Consider the following 22,714-nt stretch of genomic DNA (forward strand, 5'->3'; position numbering starts at 1 on the left):
TGGTAGAAATTGCATGCAGTACAGAAATACACCATAGAAAAGGGAGAAGCTCATCTTCAGTTTCTCTCCTTGAGATAACCGCTCTTCATAGTTTGGTGGGTATCATTCTAGTATTTTTCTGTGGGTTTGCAAACCTCTAAGCTCTATTATTGTTTCTTTTTTGTTATATTATACATACATTTTCCCACCATTACCTTTTAATTTTGTAGTATTTAGGTAAACTACCTTTATCGTGACTGTTCTTTTGAATAGCTGCAAGCTATTTCTAATATTTTGCAGTTATAAATGGTATTCAATAGCATTCCTTGTATCTATATATTATACTTGAGTAAGTTTTTATTTCCATGGGTAAAATTACTGGGTTAATTGATATGGTGGTTATGGACTTTAAATATTTCCTTCTAAAATGTTGTACCAAAGCTGGGTGTGGTGGCGCATACTTGTAATCCCAATTCTTTGGAAGCCGAGACAGAAAGATTGCAGGTTCGTGGCTAGCCTTAGCTACTTAGTGAGGCCTATAACTTTGTGAGACCCTGTTTCCAAATAAAAAACAAAAAATGGGGCTGGGAGTATATCTCAGTGGAAGAAGGCCCCAGATTCAGTCTTCGGTACTGCAGAAAGAAAGAAAAAGAAAGAAAGAAAGAAAGAAAGAAAGAAAGAAAGAAAGAAAGAAAGAAAGAAAGAAAGAAGGAAGAGGGAGGGAGGGAGGGAGGGAGGGAGGGAGGGAGGGAGGGAGGGAAAAAACTTGTACCACTTCACATCCCATAAGCAGCATACAGGAGTGCTTGTTGCTCTGTAGGCTAACATTGGTTAATGTCAGTGTGTATGTGTGTTATTCTGGGGCATTTTACCTCTGAGCTACATCCCCAGCCTGTGTGTGTGTGTGGGGGGGTACTGGGGTAGAACCCAGGGTCTTTATACCTCCTGGCTATACTCTAAGACCTATTTTATATTTTATTTGGAAACAGGGTCTCACTGAAGTGCAGAGAGCCTCACTCAGTAGCTGAGGCTGGCTTTGAACATGTGCAATCCTCCTGTCTCTGCCTCCCAAACGCTGGGATTACAAGAGTGTGCCACCACGCCTGGCTTAATTTATTTTTATTTTGAAATAAGCTCTTGCTAGGTTAATGAGAGTCTCACTACTTGCTGAGGCTGTCCTCGATCCTCCTGTCTCAGCTTCCTGAATGCTGAGATTACAAGTGTGTGCCACGATGCCCGGCTCTAATGTCAATTTTTTTTTTTACATTTTATCAGATTGAAAGGCAAAAATATTTCCTCTTCTGAAATGTGTGTGTAAAGTCTTTGCCCATTTAATTCTGCCTATTAACTGGTTTTAATTTTATACTATTGACATGATCAAATGGTGAAGTCAGATTTGCTTCTAGTCCTGTGTTCAGAACTCGAGTACTTGTTGCTCTGATTTCATCAGCAGAAATAGTTTGATATTGAAAGTACCGCCAACCCTCAGGGTCCCTTTCCCATCGGATCCAAACATTGGTCTGAGACGGTGGTCGTAAAGGAGGTAAAAGTACCACTGAAGCTGGCATCACAGCCTTGTAGTCTGCTGTAGAGCATGTGGGCCAGTTTCAAACAGGGTTGATTTGTCTTTACAGTGAGGGATGATCTGAGCATTAAGGCGGGGTGGGTGAATGAAGCTCTGGGAAGTTTAGTAAATTGCTGATACACACTGACTGTATTTGGAAGGTGCTTTGTACACAAAAGTTGTTTTTTTTTTTTTAAAAAAAAAGAAAGTACCGCCAAATTTATATTTAAATAAATTTTCTAAATGTTGCATTGAAATCTCATGGTGAATGACTAGTCTTTAAAGAATATTGTATAAGCAAACCTCTGTCATACAACTCTTGTTCTCCCGCCAGCACTGGCTGTTTCAATGCACTGAAATCCACGTTAGCCCTGCCGCTGGTGTCTTCGAGTGACTAGATAGCATGTATTTCTCTTACTCCTCCTGGACAGTTAGCGACTGGTTGTTATAGAACACGGTGCCTTTGTCTCTTGTTAGGAAAGCACACTTTGCACTAAACATACTGCTGGGTTACGTGGAATTCTTCTTTCAGGAAGAAGAGTCATTGAAGACTCAGTTGGCGTACTTTACTGAGAGCAAACATACTGGGAGGCAACTAAAGGATACATTTGCAGATTCGCTCAGATATGTAAATAAAATCTTAAATAGCAAATTTGGCTTCACATCCCGCAAAGTCCCTGCACACATGCCTCACATGATCGACCGCGTCGTTATGCAAGAGCTGCAAGATATGTAAGTCTCATTTGTGCTCGAGTTGCTCGCCCGAGTTCAAAGCTCAGGATGTATGAAATTGGTATATTCGCTGTGCCAAATAAATGGTTATGATATGGGAAGACTGATATTATCAAAGGGTTTTTTTTTTTCATTTAAGTAGTGGAAAGAAAAAAGTCTAGCTTCACAGATGTTTGATACTATGTCTACTTTTACTATTCAGAGGTCATTTTATGTTACGTTTGGACAGGTTCCCTGAAGAATTTGACAAGACATCATTTCACAAAGTGCGCCATTCTGAAGACATGCAGTTTGCCTTCTCTTACTTTTATTATCTCATGAGTGCCGTTCAGCCACTGAACATATCTCAGGTCTTTGACGATGTTGACACAGACCAATCTGGTGTCCTGTCTGACAGAGAAATCCGAACACTGGCCACCAGAATTCACGACCTGCCTTTAAGTTTGCAGGTACTGTATTGTTCCATTCTCTGGGACATTTTAGATGAAAGTTTGAATGCTGACATGTTTCTTTTTGTGCTACATATTTTAATTTAATGCAGGTAAATAATATTTAATGTGGGTGTCCATAATTAGCTCATTTTAAGTCCCAGAATTAAATCCAATTTTTTTTTTTTTTTTTTTTTTTTTTTTTTTTTTTTGGTGGTACTGGGGGTGGAACTCAGAGGCTTTCTACCTCCGGGCTATGCTCCCAGACCTATTTTTATATCTTATTTGGAAACAGGGTCTCACTAAGTTGCTGAGAGCCTCACTAAGTAGCTGAGGCTGGCTTCGAACCTGTGAGATCCTCCTGTCTCAGCCTCCCAAGCGCGGGGATTACAAGCGTGCGCCACCACACCCGGCTGAATTAAAACCAAATTTGAAGTTGGTATTTTACGAGATTACTTTTTGTACACTTTCAGTAGGGATCGATCTTATATTATCTGAGGAAGAGCTAGACAGGACGTACCTGCATATACTGTTCTTGTGGCAAGTTAATTCAGGGTCTTCAGGTGTAGCTAACTGAAGATTTAGGTCAGCCCCTCCAAGAAGGCCTCTGTTAGCCCCAAAAGTAGGAAATGCCTTGTGGAGAGTTAACAGAGCCTCCCTTCTCACGATCCCCGGGACCACCCTGCAGGGCATTCTTTCTCATGGTCCTTTGGAACACCTATGTATAATGGGTGGCTCCTAGGCCAATATGTTCCACTTTGAGGTGAGGGTGAAGTATTTGTGTCTGTATTATCTCATTCTATTCTCTTTAGGATGTCCCTATGCTCTAAAGTTATATCAGAGAGCTGAGCATGGTGGTGCACACTTGTAATCCCAGCATTCGGGAGGCTGAGACAGGAGGATCATGGTTCACAGAGCCTCAATTACTACTTAGTGAGGCCCTTTGCAACTCAGTGCGACCCTGTTTCAAAATAAAGAATAAAAAATTGGACTGACGGTGTAGCTTGGAGGTAGAATGCCCCTGGGTTCCATCTCTAGTAAAAGAAAGAGAGGCGGGGGGGTGGGGGGGGAGGGAGGGAAAGGGAAGGAAGGAAGGAAATTAGTTATATCAAAGAAACTGTCTTTGAAGATCGCATTTAAATAATTTCTGGAGATTTTTACATTATTTTTTAACCACAAGCATTACTTATATATAACAGGTATATATCTTTTGTTTCCTTTTTAGGATTTGACAGGTCTGGAGCACATGTTAATAAATTGCTCAAAAATGCTTCCTGCTAATATCACTCAGCTAAACAGTATCCCACCAACTCAGGAAGCATACTATGATCCCAATCTGGTAAGTAGCCTGAGTGCTTTTTGTGTACAACAGAAAGTATATCCTTCTCAGATGTTATTTACACCATGTTTGTGCAGCACATCGAGAACTAGAGGCAGGCCATATGAGTACATGTCTTTAGTGCAAAATAGTAACACAGATAATCTAGAGGCATTTCTCCCCGCTCCATGAGTACGTAAGATAATGTGCAGATTACTTGCTTATGTCCCATGAACTGGCATTCACGTCACCAAGAATGAGAGCAAGCAGCCCCAGAGCATTCTCATCGAGGTTAAACTCCACACAAGGAAGTGCTAATCACGTGGACAAATGCTGTCCCTTTCTCAGTCTTACCAGTAGGGGCAGTGAATAATGTGCACACAGCCACACTGGAATACCACTTGACCAAAGTGATCGATAATACAGACATTAAAATGCCTAGTACCATGTACGCCGTGTGATTTAAATTATGGAAAACTGCCAAATACCACCCCTCCACATACACATAAATATACAACATACTCTAAGAGATAACAGAATTAACAGTAGGTTAAATCACAGGAGGTTTTTTTTTGTGTGTGTGTGTGTGTGTGTGTGTGTGTGTGTGTGTGTTACTCAGGATTGAGCCCAGAACATCTACCTCTGAACTATCACTACAGTCCTTTTTATTTTTTGTTCTGACAGTCTCACTAGATTGCTGAGAGTCATCTAGGTCGCTGAGGCTGTCCTTAAACCTGTGGTCCTCTTGTCTCCATCTCCTGGAGGATTATAAGTATGCACCACCATGCCCTCCTTTTACTCTTCTTTTCTTAGATCAGCACTTCTATGTTTTTTGTAATGAATAGCATTTACTTTCATAATCACAAAATATTATTTTGTTTTATTTATTTATTTATTTATGTATTTATGTATTTATTTATTGTAGTACTGGGGGTGTAACCCAGGGGCTTTCTACCTCCAGGCTATACTCCCAGACCTATTTTCTATTTTATTTGGAAACAGGGTCTCACTAAGTTGCTGAGAGCCTCACTAAGTAGCTGGGGCTGGCTTCGAACCTGCGTGATCCTCCTGTGTCAGCCTCCCAAGCGTGGGGATTACAAGTGTGCACCACCACACCTGGCATAAAATATTATTTTAAAAAACTTACCATCTTTGCCAGGTATAATGGTACAGGCCTGTAAGCCCAGTACCTGGGAGGTTGAGACATGAGGATCTCAGGTTCAAGGACAGCCTTAACAAGTAGTTAGGCTTGTCAACCTCAAGAGACCCTGTTTCAAAACAAATAATAACAGCCAAGCATGGTGGTGTATGCTTGTAATCCCAATACTTGGGAGGCCAAGACAGGAGGATCGCAGGTTCTTGGCCAGCCTTAGCTACTTAGCAAGGCGTTCCACAACTTAGTAAATAAAGAATAAAATAAAGAATAAAAAATAGGGCTGGGAGTGTAGCTCCAAGGTAGAATGCTCCTGGCTTCAATCCTCAGCACTGCAAAAATAAATAAATAAATACATACATACATAAAATAAAATAAATAGGGCTTGAGGTGTAGCTCTAAGGTATAATGCCCCTGGGTTCAATCCCCAGTACCAAAAAGAAAAAAAAGTTTTTCTTTTTTGCTATCCTGCAAATTCTGTAATGAATACCATTTGCTTTCATAATCACAAAATAATAAATAAAACTAATAATAAATACATTTATTAAAATAAATATATCTAAATAGATAATAAATAAAAATTTATCTGTTTTATTATTAAAATAAAACATAATAATTTCTAGTAACTACCAATCAGACATTTGTAAATAACTATAGTTAAAAATCTGATTCCCCAAAGAAGGCCAACTCAGTTAGCATTCACTGCGTGACAGGGGTTGTGTTTCTCACTCGTGTTCTCAGAGAGCCCAGGGACGGCTGGCTCGGGAGGAGAAGCAGTGTGAGGAGCCGCAGCCGTTGGTGAGGGAGGTCTGCACTGCACGTCAGGGCACATAGAGTATGAGTATCAGCAGTCATGCACGTGCAGGTTAGTTTAGCACTGACATGAGCAAGTTCACAGATATGTGCTACTTAAAAGCCAATTCTATAAATATTCTAAGACCTAAAACTACCAAGGCAGTGAAGTTGAGATCAGTGGGGCAAGACCCAGTGTCAGCCGTAAGGAACTCCATAGTGCGGTTAGCCGACCGGAAGTCAGGGAGAGGCCGAGAGGACTGGTCGTGGCTTCCCAGGAGGCCTCAGGTGGAGCTGGTCTGCACTCAGGCTCTCGATGACTCATCTCACACTTCAGCCCTTGCTTCTGGGCTTTGGGCATAATCCAAAAGGATTGAGTACTTAAAGTTTGTGAGGAATTCTGTGTAAACTCTGGACTGCTATATAAATGTTAGTAATTGTTTGCCAGGATGCTCTTAATCTTTAAAAGGGTAAATATGGGCCGGGCGTGGTGGCACACGCTTGTGATCCCCGCACTTGGGAGGCGGAGACAGGAGGATGGCACAGGTTCGAAGCCAGCCGCGCTGGCTTAAGAGACCCCGTTTCCAAATTAAAATATAAAATAGGTCTGGGAGTGTAGCCCAACGAAGGGTTTCCAGGAACTCCAGTACCACCAAAAAAAAAAAAAAAAAAAAAAAAAAAGGGTAAATGTGTCATCACGGTAGGTATTTTTCTTGACTTCAAAGAGAATAAAAATCAAGTTTTTCAGAAATTAGATTGTACATTCTTGGTTATAAAGCTTTACAAAAGTAACTTTTCTGTTTTTTTTTTTTTAAAGCTTAACACTAGCTATCCTAACTCCACCAAAACTCTAAATCCTAACCTAATATGATCAACTCTGAATCATCCAGGAGTCTGTGATTTGATTTAAAAAATAATTTCTTAAGCGGGGTGTGGTGGCACAGGCTTGTAATCCCAAGTACTTGGGAGACAAGACAGAAGGATCACAGGTTCCCTGCCAGCCTCAGCTACTTAGTGAGACCCTCCGCAACTTAGTTATATCCTATTTCAAAATAAAGAAAACAAATAGGGCTGGGGGTGTGGCTCAGAGGTAGACTGTACCCCAGTACCACACAATGAATGAATGAATGAATGAATGAATGAATGAATGAATGAATTTTTAATATCTGTGTATGTTAAGATAATTAGATTTCTATCTGTTACCAGGCATCTGGGCATACTCTTTCTCCATGAGAGCGAAAGTGGACACCTGGGAGCTCCAGGCCACCTTACTTTGTCTTTTCCCCTGTCTTCTTTGTGGATGCCCCTGAGTAACTAAGATAGGAGACGGGAAAGGAGAAAGGATGCTGGGCTCCTAAGCTGTTTCCCCTCAGCCCCTCTCCTTGACCTGGGCCCCCTTGGTCTTCAGTTTCTGTGGGATGATTCAGTTATGCAGTGGAGGCCACTAATCTTCACCCAGAGAATCAGCCTTGCCTGCTTTGTTTTCCCTCAAGACTCCTCTGTGGTCCACCTCTGTTTCCACATCTGTCCTTTCACTATTTTTCTTTCCTCCTCTAGTTTTCTTCTTTATCTTTGCAAACTTTGGGTATAAATCTTTACTATGGCCAGCCCCTGCACTTGTATAGAATTTGTATGTGTGTTCTCCAAAGAAAGCTGATGTGCACCTTCAAAAGAGCTACTCAACTCTGATAGCCACAGCGAGAGATTTGAGAGACTTTAATTTCCCTTTGAATTGTGTACACCTTCACTCATTAGCAGAGTAATACGTTAAGTGTTTGCCAAATTTCCAGCATGAGATTTAGAATCAACGCATAAATATCCTTTGAGAGTTAAGAAGGCTGCTTTGCCAACGATTATAACATAGCCTTGAGGCTCATGTAGAGAAACTGTTTAGAGCAGAAGTATTAGTTAACATTGACAGCATTAGTTAATGTAACTTGAGTGAACTCATTCAAAGTATGAACTTTGTTATTCAAATTAACATTACACACCAAATGAAGTATTTTCTAATTAGACTATAAGAATCCCACGTTAACTATGAATATTACATTAGCCAATTCATTATATTTTGTGTTAGGAATTAATTCTCTTCATGAGAAATATTGAAACATCTTACAAAGTTCATTTTAGTACAGTGTGATGAGTTATTCGGCTTCATTTGCAAACACAGGTGGCAAGCCAGTGGGCTGTAGTATGGCAGGGTTTAGTTGTTAAACGCTGCATTAGCCCTTCACCTCAGTTGCTGAGTCTTTTGGTGCCCCTTCCATTCTGCACCTGAGTTGCACCTTGCTCACCTTGTTCTGGTCTCTTTGCTGGAGCGTCTGATCCACTTGTGTCCCCTCACAGCCACCGGTCACTAAGAGTCTAGTAACCAACTGCAAACCAGTAACGGACAAAATCCACAAAGCGTATAAGGACAAAAACAAATACAGGTAAGAAGTGCATCCATTTCCTCTTTGTTTAGTTTTAAGTATAAAGAAAAATGTTAAAATATCTATTAAGCATACTTTTAAAACTTAGACAAGATCATTTTCTGATATTAAAAGTTTCAGTCATTCTGTGGATGTTGAATCCAGTAAAGTGTGTGTGGTTTTTTTTTTTTTTTGGCGGTACTGGGGATGGAACCTAGGGGCATTCTACCTTTGAGCTACACTCCCAGCCCTATATTTTTATTTTTTATTTTGAAACAGGGTCTCACTGAGTTGCAACGAGCCTCACTAAACAGCTGAGGTTGTCCTCGAACCGCAATCCTCCTATCTCAGCCTCCCAAATGCTGGGATTATAAGCGTGTGCCACCACGCCCGGCTGAATTCAGTAAGTTTTTAAAAATGCTTTTCCTGCCAGGCATGGTGGTGTGTATTTGTAATCCTAGTACTTGGGAGGCTGAGATAGAAGGATGGCAGGTTTGAGGCAAGCCTAAACAATTTAGCAAGAAACTGTTTCCAAATAAAAAATAATGGCCCTGGGTTCAACTCTCAATAACCCCCTCAATGCTTTTCCTAAGGAAATTTTATTTTTTCTATCTACATAATATTGAGACTCATTAAACGTGTTTTGATGATTAGGTTTGAGATCATGGGAGAAGAAGAAATTGCTTTTAAAATGATTCGTACGAATGTTTCTCACGTGGTTGGCCAGTTGGATGACATACGGAAAAACCCCAGGTACCGGATTTTTAAATTATTTTAAATATGCAAATAAACATGACAAAAAGACAGCAGGAGCAGAAGGCATTACCCGGTTTCAGTTTGGAACAGAGTTGAGTTGGGTCCCGCACGCAGAGACTGGCCAGTGCTCCTAGGAGCTGGCGATAGAAGCTGTTCGTGTGGCTGAGGGGCAGACCACACCCGGGGGGAACTAAGGCTGGAAGCCCCCCCCTCAGCTTTTTTATTTATTTTTTTCAGTACTGGGGATTGAACCCAGGGGCATTTTATCTCTGAGCTATACCCCCAGCCCTATTTTTTATTCTTTATTTGGAAACAGGGTCTCACTAAGTTATGGAGGGCCTCACTAAGTAGCTGAGGCTGGCCTTGAACCTGCTATCCTCCTGTCTCAGCCTCCCAAGTACTACTGGGATTACAGGTATGCACCACCACCCCTGGCTACCACCTTCAGCATTTCTTAAAAGCTGCAACCAGAACAATTGTTTTGGTGGATAGATTTTTTTTTTTTTTTTCGTCGTATTGGAGGTGGAACCCAGGGGCTTTCTACCTCCAGGCTACACTTCCAGACCTATTTTCTATTTTATTTGAAACAGGATCTCACTAAGTTGCTGAGAGCCTCACTAAATAGCTGAGGCTGGCTTCGAACCTGCGCAGTCCTCCTGTCTCAGCCTCCCAAACACTGGGATTACAATCATGTGCCACCACGCCTGGCTTGGTGGGTAGATTTATCTTCACAAACAAAATGAAATTCAGATGAGCTTCCATGGAAAAAGTACTCATTAATGTGCTGTTCCTTGGAATTAATACATTTTCAAGTTTTTATATGCTTTGAAATTAGCTAGCCTGACCCTAACCATTGCCTTTGCTGGTTTGATAAAAATTAGCTAAAATCTGTATTTTTGAGATTTTTTTTCTTTTTAACTTTAGCAGGACATATCATCAGTTTCCCTGGAGGAGAGGGGGAGACCTTGGCATATAAAATAAATATCTTTCATTTCTAAGTCTTTTAAATGTTTTTGGAAGTCTTCGGTTTTGCCTCATTTAAATTAGAATCTTAATTATAAATAACCAAAGATGCCAAATATTTTTGTAGGCATTGTAAAATGATATTTTTCTATACCACAAATCCCATTCTTTGGGAGGGAAAAGGGGAAGACATTGGAATTTTGAGAAAAATATCTTTAATGCTTATTCAGTGTCATTAGTAACCCAACAAAATGCAGATATCCTACAAAATAGTTCTCACAAGCCAAGGAACCCATAAAGCCACAATAATTAACAACTACCCAGTTTTCATTCTCTATGTATGTGCTGTTTCCTCCACCTAGATGCTCTGCTCCACTTTTTAAAAGGTAACTTTAGTTTTGGGGAACCCCTTTTGATTGGGGTCTCGAATTCTCCTTATTCTGCTGACGTCGCCATTCACCTGGGGTAGACACCTGCGACTTTACAGTTTTTTACTGTCACCTATACTTTTACATCTCGGTGCCAGTTTGGCAGTTGTTGGGTTAGAAAACTTATAGAAATATTTGCAGCACAATATGGGCCTCTTCAACAGTTTGCCAGGTGCAGCTGCTTCCCGTGTTTTTGAACACAAGTTATCATTTTTAATTCTTGTTTATTTTGTTTTGTTTTACTTTTATGAGGGCTCACTCCAGGTTAGGTGTAGAAAACCAGTGTTCAAACTGGCTTGAGCTTTAAGGACTTGGTTATTCCTTAGCAAAGAGTCTTGGATCCACATTTTCTTTGCTTTGGCTTCTGGCTCCGTGGCTCTCTGGCTGTGTTGGCTTCATTAGTAGGTCACAGGACCATGAGCGCCAGCCCAGAGCTCCACTGCTGATTAACAGACTGTCTAGTAGAGAGCCTGTACTCAGTTTTGCCAGTTGCCTCCAGATTCTTTTTGTGTGTGTACTTTTAATCTTGGATATAATTGAGGCACACTTTGAATTTGGTTGACATGGAGCCTTTCATTTAAAGCAATCCCCAGGGTTAGAGAATGGATGGTATAATGAACTTCCTATCTTCTTTCTTTCTTTCTTTCTTTCTTTCTTTCTTTCTTTCTTTCTTTCTTTCTTTCTTTTTCTCCCTCCCTCTCTTCCTCCTCCCTCCCTCCCTTTCTTTCATTCTTTCTTTCCTTCTTTCTTTCTTTCCTTCCTTCCTTCTCTCTCCCTTTCTTTCTTTCTTTCTTTCTTTCTTTCTTTCTTTCTTTCTTTCTTTCTTTCTTTCTTCTTTCTTTTTGTTGTTGTACTGGAGGTTGAACCCAGAGGCATTTTACCTCTAAGCTACACCCCAAATCCTCTTTATTTATTTATTTTTCTCTGGAAACAGAGTTTTGCTGGATTGTTGACCGCCATGCTACTTTGCTAAGGCTGTCCTTGAACCTACAATCTTTCTGTTTCAGCCTCTCGAGTACCGGGCTTATAGGCATGTGCCACCAAGCCCAGCATGAACTTTAATATGCACATCACTAGTCTTCAGTATCAGTTTGTACGTGATCTTGTTTTAGCTAAACACATCCGTTCCTTATCACTTCCGAATAATTTTTAGTAAATCTCATATCATTTTATCTACATTCTGTAAGAATTCTTAAGAATATAATCACAATACCATTTTCTGTGGGGGGTTTTTGGTACTGGGAATAGAACCCAGGGGCATTCTACCTTTAAGCTGCATAATCCCAGGCCTCTTTTTTTTTTTTTTTGGTGGTGGTACTGGGGTTCCTGGAAGCCCTTCTACCTCCGGGCTACACTCCCAGACCTATTTTTACATTTTTATTTTGGAAACAGGGTCTACTAAGCCAGCGCGCGCGACTGGCTTTGAACCTGCGGGATCCTCCTGTCTCTGCCTCCCAAGCGTGGGGATTACAAGTGTGCACCACCACACCCGGCAATCCCAGGCCTTTCTTATATTTTATTTGAAACAGGGTCTCACTAAATTGCTGAGGCTGCCCTTGAACCTGTGATCTTCCCATCTACTAGAATTATGAATGTGTGTACCATACCCGACTCGCAATACCATTTTTGTCCTAAAACACCAATAATTTCTTAATGTCAAATATCTGGGTGGTGTATACCTTTTTCCATTTGTCTTTCATAAATATTTATATGTATTTTTAATTAATTAATTTGATACTGGGGATGGAACCCAGGGGCATTCTACCTTCGAGCTACACCCCAGCCTTATTTTTTTTTTCATTCTTTATTTTGAAACAGGTCTCACTGAGTTGCAAAGGGCTTCACTAAGATTTATATGTATTTTTAAAATTGTTGTAGTATCAAATAAATACATCACAGCTAAGTCTGTAGGTCTCCCCTCTACCTCTTTTTTTAAAACTATAATTTTTCATGTATATGTATATGGAGGAATATGATTTCATACTCCATAAATTCCTATACTTTACTAATCATAACCCAGTTGTTTCACATGTATCCCCTATATTTCCTATGAATTGGTGGTTGTATTTAAAGCCGTTGGCAAATTTGATGTTTTTGAAAATTTGTTATTTCAGAAGTATTGTCATTGGACCCACTTTTTTTGTTTGTTTGTTTGTTTGTTGTAGTACTGGACTCAAACCCAGGGGCATTCAACCTCCGAGCTACACCCCTGCCCTATTTTTTTATATTTCATTTTGAAGCAGGATCTCACTAAGTTGCGGAGGACCTCAGTAAGTAGCTGAGGCTGTCCACAAACTGCGACCCTCCGGTCTCGGCCTCCCGAATGCTGGGATTACAGGCGTGTGCCACCACGCTCGGCTTATTCTTTATTTTGAAATAGGTTCATTTTGCTAAGTTGCTGAGGGCCTCACTAAGTGACTGACGCTGGCTTCAAACCTGTGATCCTTCTGTCTCAGCCTCTCAAGTACTGGGATTACGAGCGTGCACCACCACACCCGGCTAGGACCCACCATTTTAATGGGCTGTTGGTTTAGTGATTTTTGCCTTGAAGAGAACTTGAAACAGCAGGGAAGCACGGTCCTTGTCTGCTTATTGCTGAACTTTAGCACCTTATAGGTTGGTTGGAGCCACATTAGTTGAAAACCATCAAATTCATAGGATCTATAGCTGTGAGGTACTTTGTCTCAGTTATCTATAGTACCATTTATAAGAGAGCTTTCAGTTTATGAGAACCAGACTTATGTACTTACTAATATTTTTTCCTAGCTGTTAAAATATTCTAGTCAGTTTACTACATTTATTGAACACTTAATTCAAAATGTGCTAAATGGACATCATTAAGTTACTTTACTCCCGCAGCTAGAAGGCTCTTTTAAGATTGCCTGCCCTAGTTACCTTGCTTTACAGATGAAGAATTTCTAAAGGAAAAACTTACAGAACATTACTTCCCCAGAGAACCATATCAACAGATGTACCAACTTAGAGCATAAGTCCATTTGGAAGCCAGGCATGGTGGTACATATCTGGAATCCCAGTACTTGAGAAGCTGAGATAGGAGGACCGCAGGTTTGAGCGCAGCCTCAGGAAGTAGTGAAACTCTCATCAACCTAATGAGGCCCTGTTTCAGAATTAAAATAAAAAAAAAAATAGGCTGAGGTTGTAGGTAGAATACTTCTGGGTTCAATCCCCAGCAACACACGTGTGCGCACACACACACACACACAGACACACACAGATTCATCTGGAAGTCTGTAATCTCAGTACTTGGGAGGCTGAAACAGGAGGATCACAGGTTCAAGGTCAGCTTCAGCAACTTAGGGAGACCCTTGGCAACTTAGTGTGAACCTATTTCAAAAAAAATTTTTAAAGGGGAATCAGAGGATGAATGCCCCTAGGATTAATCAGTAGTCTCAATAGAATAGAAAAGAGTATCGGAATCAAGCATGGTGATGCACACCTGTGGTCTCAGCTACTTGGGAGGCTAAGGTAGGAGGATCACAAGTTTGATTAGCAAGAACTTGTCATAAAAAAGAAAGGGCTGGGGATGTAGCTCAGTGGCAGAGCACTTGTATAGTATGCAAAATAAATACATTTGGAATCCATGCTATTTTGTTAGGTTAGGACTGTGCTTATCATGACGAATAACCCTGGCTTTCTGTTATTTCAGGAAGTTTGTTTGCCTGAATGACAACATTGACCACAATCATAAGGATGCCCAGACAGTGAAGGCTGTTCTCAGGGACTTCTATGAATCCATGTTCCCCATACCTTCCCAATTCGAGCTGCCACGAGAGTATCGAAACCGTTTTCTTCACATGCATGAGCTGCAGGAATGGTAAATTCTCCTTTTTCATATAAGTGTGCGTGCACACATATATGCACATACATACATGTCTATGCTTTATAGCAGTGAAACACGAAGAACAAGCTGTTAAAAAGAAACGATGGAGCCAGGTGTGGTGGCGCGGGCTTGTAATCCCAGTACTTGGGAGTCTGAGACAGGAGGATTGCAAGTTTGTCAGCTACTTAGTGAGGCCCTCTGTAACTTAGTGAGACCCTGTTTTAAAATAAAGAATCAAAAATACGGCTGGGGGTGTAGCTCGGAGGTAGAATGCCCCTGGGTTCAGTCCCCAGTACCATAAAAAAAAAAAAAAAGAAAAAGAGAAGAAAAGAAGTGATGGCCTGAGGTTGGTGCTTTGCCAGATACGAGGAAGAGGAAAGCCAGAGCTGCCTTAGGTTTTAAGCTTGGATAACATAGAAAACGGTGTCGCTGGCCTATGGTGCATCGAGAGAGTAGCTTGTTGGTGGTATGGTAACAGAATGTGTCAGGCAGAGTTGGCAACAGGCATGGAGGCTGGAGCTAGGGCAGCCCAGCTCAGGAAATCATTTTTTACAGAGCTTACAGTAGAAATTAGGATCCAAGATAGACTGTCAGTAGTAATTTGTTCAGAGTAGTAGAGTCAAGAAAGAAAATTTTGAGAATGTTACACTTAGAGGGCTTGTGGATTGAATCCCCAGTACCCCCCCCCCACACACACACATTAAAAAAAAAAAAAATAACAGATCCTCGAAGCACCTCCTAATTATCTAGGAAGAAAGTACAAACCACACTGATTTGGCCATTGTTTTTGCATTTGTGCTTATTTTCAGTCTTACATTTGTCCAGTCAGCTGATTTATCGCGTATCTACTGTGGGGATAATACTGAGTGTTTAAGTAACAAGCACCACACTGAGACCTTTCCATGTATGTGTGTACTTGGCTCTGCCCAGAACTCAGTCCATTTCATCCTCATTCTACAAAAAGGAGCTGAGGCAGAGAGATGGGAGACAACTTGCATCTCAGCGTGTGAATGGGGAGCCCAGCCGGGAACCACCATCAGAGCAGCTCCCTTCCCCTAGAGCACTTGCTCTATGCCAGACACAGTGCTGAGCAGCGAAGCTGCTGTACTCTCTACAGTTAAAAGTGCTGTTGAGTAATTTGCTCAAACAGAGGTACTGGCAGGTGACAGATCCAGCCTGACTCAACCCTCTGCACATTCCACCATCTCCCAACGCTCTTTTATACATTTATTCATCTACAGCCTTGCCACCATTTAAATAGAGGCATAGTTTTTTCTTTGAATTGAAGAAGATTTTCTATCCTTTGCTTCTATCCCTGTGCCAGGTGCTAGGGAAACAAAGACACAAGGCCTAGGGTACTCAGCCCCCAGATGGACACAGTCTGTCAGAGAGACAGACGCTGGGCAGACAATTCCGAAACAGTATATTGGGAACAGCTGATTGGCTGAGCGGCTGCAACCCTCGTAAGAAACGCAGGAAACACAGGAGGAAGAACTGTAGAGGAGAGTACGTGTGACTTGAGGTAGAGACATCCACTCCCAAGCAGTTGTAAATGAGAATCTGAAACAGCACACAGACCTGAATTTAGTAATTGTTAGCTTATCTTCCAAACCTTCTGCTAAACATGCTTAGCAACTCTCCATAACACTTATTATTTCCAAATTACAAGGGAGGTATTGTACTGCTTGCTCAGCCTTAGCATCCTGCTGCCTCTGGGTGCAGCTGATTCTGCCTTCAGGATGTCTCTTCTGCTGTTTACGTCCTCTCATTCTATTCTCATGCTTTGACTAACGCTGGACTATGTCCTTGCTCATCCGTCCAGCCTTCAGACGGCCACCATTTTACCTTGATCGGGCCGTACTCACCTGCCTCTGCCATTTCACCCACTTTCTTATTCAAAATTTATGTTCAACCCTTACTGCAGGGTTTTTGTTCTGTTTAATTTTTTGTGGTGCTGAGGCTTGAACCCAGGGGCATTCTACCTTTGAGCTACACCCCCAGCCCAATTTTTTATTCTTTATTTTGAAACAGGGTCTCACTAAGTTGCGAGGGCCTCACTAAATAGCTGAGGCTGTCAGCAAACCTGGATCCTCCTGTCTCAGCCTCTCAAGCACTGGGATTACAAGTGTGCACCACCGTGCCTGGCTTACTGCAGGGTTTTGCAGAGTGGCCGCAGTTCCTGCCCACCTGCCTTCCTGTGGCTAGACTCTCCCCGAGTGCCATGCGGCCTGTCTGCCGCTCCTTGCTCCTCGCCAGACAGCTTTCCCTCTCCCTGTTGAGGCTAAAAGAGATGTGACTGCCTCAGTGGGGCTGTGTGTGTGTGTGTGTGTGTGTGTGTGTGTGTGTGTGTTGTGTGTTTTATACTGGGGATTGAACCCAGTGGCATAACACCTCCAAGCTATACATGCAGCCAGCCCCCCTCCCCGTGTTTGTGTGTGTGTGTGCGTGTGTGTGTGTGTGTGTGTGTGTGCTGACGAATCAAATTCAGGAGCATTTTAGCTCTGAACTATACCCCTAGCCTTTTTATTTTTTGGTTGGCAACAGGATCTCACTCGGTTGCTGAGAGTCCCACCATGTTACTGAGGCTATCCCCAAACCTGTGATCCTCTTCTCTCCGCCTCCTAAGTACTGGAATTACAGGCATGCACTACCATTCCCGGCACACCCGGCCCTTTTTTATTTTTTGTTTTGAAACAGAGTCTTGCTAGATAGCTGAGAGTCTCACTGTATTGCTGAGGCTGCCCTCGAACCTGCGGTCCTCCTGTCTCAGCCTCCCAAGTACTGGTATTCCAGGTGTGCATCACCGCACCTGGCTGCGCTGTCCTCCGTCACTGGATTTTCCATGAGATCTTGCTTTTGTTCATACCTGCGTCTGTTCATCTGATAGAATGTCCCATCAGTAGTGCTCCAGATGTCCAGACACTTTGAGCAGCTTCATCTTGTGTGTCTCTCTGTATCTACAAGGAGATTTTATTGAGTGGCTGAAGGAGTAAATGAGTACGAACAAAGCAGTAAAAAGTAAAGAGCAGTTTTGTTTGAGTGCTGCAAGTAGCTTGTTGTTTTGAGGTTGTTCCCCCCACCACCTGGATAACTTACTAAATCAAGTAAGAATTCTGTGACACAATAGCTAATATTAATTCATTGTGGAAATGTATGTGGTGTTAACATTTTAGCATTGCCTCTAGACGGTGTTTTTGTGTTTCGCCATATTGTTTGTTTAAACTAGTATATAACGTGTGTGCGCGTGCACGCACATATGCATGTGTGCCCGTGGCACTAGAGATGGAACCCTGGGGCATTCGACCTCAGAACTACACTCCCAGCCCTGTTTTAGTTTTATTTTGAAACAGGGTCTCAAGCCAGGCGTAGTGGCGCACGCTTGTAATCCCCGCGCTTGGGAGGATGAGACAGGAGGATCGCACTGGTTCGAAGCCAGCCTCAGCTACTTAGTGAGGCTTTCAGCAACTTAGTGAGACCCAGTTTCTAAATAAAATATTAAAAAGGCCTGGGAGTATAGCCCGGAGGTAGAAAGCCTCTGGGTTCCACCCCTAGTACCACCAAAAAAAAAAAAGAAAGAAAGAAACAGGGTCTTACCAGGTTAGTGAGAATTTTGCTATTTGCTGAGGGTGGCCTTGAACCTGTCATCCTCCTGTCTCAGCCTTTCAAGTACTGAGATTATAAGCATGCTCTATCACACCCAGCTTAGTATATAAATTACTCTTGACTAATGACTACATTCATATACCAAGGTACCCATTTTCTTTTCTTTTCTTTCTTTTTTTTTTAATGGCACCAGGGATGAAACCCAGGGACATTCTACCTCCAAGTGACACCCCCAGCCCAATTTTTATTCTTTATTTTGAAACAGGGTCTCACTGAGTTGCAAAGGGCCTCACTAAGTAGCTGAGGCTGTCCTCGAACCGTGATCCTCCTGTCTCCGCCTCCCAAATGCTGGGATTACAAGTGTGCGCCACCATGCCCGGCTTCAAGGTACCCATTTTCTTTCTTCTATCTTTGACTAGGAGGGCATATCGAGACAAATTGAAGTTTTGGACCCATTGTGTACTAGCAACGTTGATTATATTTACTATATTCTCGTTCTTTGCTGAACAGGTAAGTTTAAATGAGTATTAGGATTTCTTGATTCACTAGTATCTAAATCTTTTAGAAATAACATAAATTCACAACCAAGAAGTTTTAATTTCTCCTGCTAGCTTGTCACTCATATGTCAGTGTGTCAGATGTATTTCATGAAATTCAAGTAGCCTCCAGAGCCGTTTTTATTCATTTATCTTCTAACCTCATTACCTGTCTGTCCTGTTTTTAAAATCTGGCACTGAATGGAACTTGTAATTTCAGGCTAAAACTGAAACACTCTTGCTGTTTTAACCAAGAACTTGCCTAGACTCCTCCGCGGGCGCTAATTGTTGTGGGTGTCCGATATTCTTCTTTCTCTTACCCTTCCTAGAGGGTACAGCGCCTCCTCTGGAGGTCCCCGGCTCTGAGTCTCCTCCTGCGCACACTGGTAGTCACTGCCACTCGCATTTCCTCCTGCGTGCTGAGTTCTCCCTTCTCCTCCCTCCTCAGCCGCCAGCCCCTTATACCTGGGCCCACCCCTGTGTGCAGTCCACCTCCTTGATGTGAAGGCCCAGAAGTAGGAGGGAGGTTTGTAGGGTGGAAAGGCCGGGGTGAGAGAATCCTCATTAGGCGGCAAGTATGAGGCATCCTGAAGAAAAGAGACTGAAGAAGGAGAACGGGCAGCTGGGCCGGCCCGAATCGTGTGAGGCGAGCCGCCCGCCGCAGCCCCCACCCAAGGTGACTCTGCAGCGAGCTTCTCTAGCTGTCACTCAGGAAATGTTCACCAGGAAGGAGGAGGCGCTTAATACAGAGAGCTTTAGGATAGACCACTGGGCTTCAAGCTGCATTCAGAAAGTGAGCTTGGGCAGGTGAGCAGGACAGCAGCCTAATCTCCATCCTTCATCCGAGGGTCATGTGTTTTCTTCTTCCTATTTGTTGCCATTGTTCCTGGTAGGTAGAAATTTTAGGAGGGGGAAATCAGGCCAGTTGTGGTGACACACACACCTGTAATCCCAGCATTTGGCCAGCATTTGGGAGGCTGAGGCAGAAGGATCGCAGGCTCAAGGACAGCCTCAGCAGTGAGACTCAGCAACCTAGCAAGACCCTGTTTCAAAACAAAACAGGGCTGGGGGTGGAGCTCATAGGTAGAATGCCCCTGAGTTCAGTCCCTAGTCACTCACACACACACACACACACACACACACACACACACACACACACACGTGCATTAGAAGTGACTGTGCTGGGATGGCAAAGGAGAGGGTCCCTAACTGAAAAGAGCCACTGGGGGCGGTAGAAGCCAGAGGGCCAGGCCTTCCTCTGTGCCCTATATACCAACAGAGAGGCAGAGAGGGAAGGAAGGTGCCCTTCCCTGGCCTCCAGCACCCTGCCCTCTACCCACTAATCAGGCTGCTTTTTTCTGCACATCTAACCACCTGCACAAACAAACTCCCCAACGCCATCTCTTCCAGTTCTCTGAATCCCAGTGCATCAAGCCATGGAAGCAAAGCCCTGCTTCCAGCTCTTTGCAGGAGCTTGTCCTGCAAGGTTGGGAGAGGAAAGTCAAGTACACAAAAGGGATCCCTCGTGGGAACTGTAAAGGACACTTTTTTATTTCTCATTAAAACTATTATAATGGAAGCCGGGTGTAATCCCGGCTTGTATCCCAGCATTTGGGAGGCCGAGACAGGAGGATCTGGGTTCATGGACAGCCTCAGCTACTACTTACTGAGGCCCTTTGCAACTCAATGAGACCCTGTTTCAAAATAAAGACTAAAAATAGGGCTGGGGTATAGCTTGGAGGTGGAATGCTTCTGGATTTCATCCCCAGTGCTGCAAAAAAAAAAAAAAAAAAAAAAACTATTATAATGGTGAAAAGATTATGTTTCAGATGTAGCATGGGTAACTTTATTTGAAAAAGCATATTGTTTATGCAGGTTCTAAGCTACTAATTTACAAATGAACTTTTGTATCTCAACCCATTTATAAGTTGGGTATTTATTTTCAAATCATTTTTGTTAGTTTAAATATAGAATAAAATGTTGATAGGATTTTAATATGGGTATTTTTAAAAAATCTTTCATACAACTGATGTCATATTCAAGCCCAGAGAGAGTCTTAGTGGCTCAACAGCCAGTTCTCTTTAGTAGGACTTGACAAATAGACATCCTGAAAATAAATGTATGTGACAATGGCTGTATCCGTAGTTAAAGAGTTTTAGAAGAATGAAGTGTGGAATTAAAAATAATTTTAATTCTTTTGGGTCTCTTTGTGAGCCTATAGTTAGGCACCTTTGTCCTACAAAGCTTAATAGTTAATAGTAAGTAAATAGTTTTCAGGAAGAAATGAAAAAAACTTGTTTTTTATACATTTTCTATATATGAGACTATGGAAATGATTAAGGACACATGAAAGTTTGATGTACTTGTCCTCTGTCACCAATATGGAACATTGAAATTTATTTTTTATGTTTCATCATTTAGTTAATTGCTCTTAAGCGGAAGATATTTCCCAGGAGGAGGATACACAAGGAAGCTAGTCCAAATCGAATCAGGGTCTAAAAGATCTTCATTTGAAAAATCACCTACCTCAGCATTTCCTGAGCATCGTAAAGCCTGGCACCACAGAGCTATCTCTGTGATGTGATAGGACGTGCAGCCAGCTTGGCCCAAAGAAGGGGACTCTTCTCCTGCTGTGTTGTGGCATGGGGACGGCCCGCTGCAGGCGCTGTGGAATCGACACGCTGGAAACCTAGGTGTCAAGCGGCTCTGACCTGGTTTTGCTTTTAAAGCATTTGCGCCTGGACCTTTTAATAATTGCCTCCCTGACAAGCTGCTGACTTCCCATGGCAACCACTGCAGACAGACCCGAGAAGACCAGGCCCGCTTGGAGCAACTGCCGAGAGACCCAGTCTTTGAATTCCAAAGTGAAGTTTAGCGCTTTTGTTTTTTTCTTCTTTATGCTTTTCATTTTTCAGATGGGTAGCTGCTAAATTAACTGGGTATTTTTGCTTCTGGAAATAACAAATCTGGATGTCTAACCATGTTTTTATAAATGCTATTTAAATAGTATTGGCAGTATCCAATTCGTTGATTTTATTAATGTTTAAGTGGTCTTAATTAAACCACTAATAACTACTGAAGAGCTCAGTGAGGGACATCGGAAATACTTTGTGCTTGTTTACGTTAGCTCCCAAGAATACTGTGATTTTGTGTGCGGGCCTAACTACAAAGGGCTAGAGTTAAGTAGCAGGGCTACTTACCGGATGTAATTATGTTTTGGAAATGTACATATTCAAACAGAAGTGCCTCATCTTAGAAATGAGTAGTGCTAAGGGCACTGGCACATTACCGTGGTGTCTCACTTAATACTCATCTGTATATTCCAGAAGCTCTGTCTCTTAACTGAGTTTGTACATAAGCAGGTATCAACAAACTTCTTCTGTAAAAAGCCAGATAGTAAGTAATTACAGGACACAAGTGTCTCTGTCACATATTCTCCTTTGTCATTCAGTTTTTGTTTTTTTAAACAACCCTTTAAAAATGTAAAACCTATGTTTAGCTTGTAGCTGTAAATCTGACACATAGGCCATCCTCAGCTGACCACTTAGAACTGATAATTTTACATGTGAAGTCCTGACATTCAGCCATGTTTTGTTATGTCATTATACAGTGGGTTTGTGGAGACCGAGTCCATAAGTCCTTTTTGAACTCTTGTCAGGTGTGTTTGATCATGATCTCCACGATATTCTTCCACAGTGGCACACATATTTTGTAAAAAGAACTTAAGATGTAAATATTGTGTTTGTGCTATAAGAATTAATGTATTTGAAGAACTGAAGTCTCATAAAAAGTTGCATTTGTCTGATGCTTTTATTTAAAAATTTTTGAGGATCAGGTTTATTGTTAGCCAGATTCAACAAATCACTTGAGTGCCTGTACCAAGTGTTTGGCTCTGTATTGAACACTACTAAATTTCAGTGGAAAGTAGTATAAGGAGAAATTAGTATTGTAACACACTGGAAAATGTTGCTCTATAGAAAGAAATAGATTCTAAATGGAATTTATCATATGACATAAAATTTACTGGGGCATCTGTGTCATAAAAGCAAATTTATTCTCGAAAGGTACAGATGGAGGGCTTCCTCCATCAAGCCCTGTCATAAGGGCACCGGATCGCGTTCACAAGGGCTCTACCGAGATGAGTCATCACTTCCTAAAAGCCCCACCTTTCAGTACTGTTCCATTGGTGATTTCAGTTTCAACGTGAATT

At 42.0% G+C, this 22,714-nt stretch overlaps 1 protein-coding gene across 4 annotated transcripts in view; it reads left to right on the forward strand.

Annotated features, from left to right (window-relative positions):
- The window catches only part of GNPTAB (N-acetylglucosamine-1-phosphate transferase subunits alpha and beta), a gene marked incomplete at both ends in the record, with an annotated part of 80,787 nt that extends 59,784 nt beyond the window's left edge, over nucleotides 1-21,003 (forward strand). For 3 of the 4 annotated variants that reach the window (XM_080706656.1, XM_080706657.1, XM_080706658.1), the window contains 8 exons: nucleotides 2,076-2,275; nucleotides 2,505-2,724; nucleotides 3,929-4,042; nucleotides 8,313-8,398; nucleotides 9,032-9,130; nucleotides 14,192-14,359; nucleotides 18,388-18,478; nucleotides 20,926-21,003. In XM_080706656.1, the coding sequence (XP_080562782.1) occupies nucleotides 2,076-2,275; nucleotides 2,505-2,724; nucleotides 3,929-4,042; nucleotides 8,313-8,398; nucleotides 9,032-9,130; nucleotides 14,192-14,359; nucleotides 18,388-18,478; nucleotides 20,926-21,003 (1,056 nt within the window). The remainder of the gene's footprint in view (nucleotides 1-2,075; nucleotides 2,276-2,504; nucleotides 2,725-3,928; nucleotides 4,043-8,312; nucleotides 8,399-9,031; nucleotides 9,131-14,191; nucleotides 14,360-18,387; nucleotides 18,479-20,925) is intronic. The other variant, XM_080706659.1, reaches the window with a different exon arrangement.
- Between the last annotated feature and the right edge of the window lie 1,711 nt (nucleotides 21,004-22,714).

Source organism: Muscardinus avellanarius (genome assembly GCF_963383645.1).
Source record: "Muscardinus avellanarius genome assembly, chromosome: 11".
Lineage (NCBI taxonomy): Eukaryota > Metazoa > Chordata > Mammalia > Rodentia > Gliridae > Muscardinus > Muscardinus avellanarius.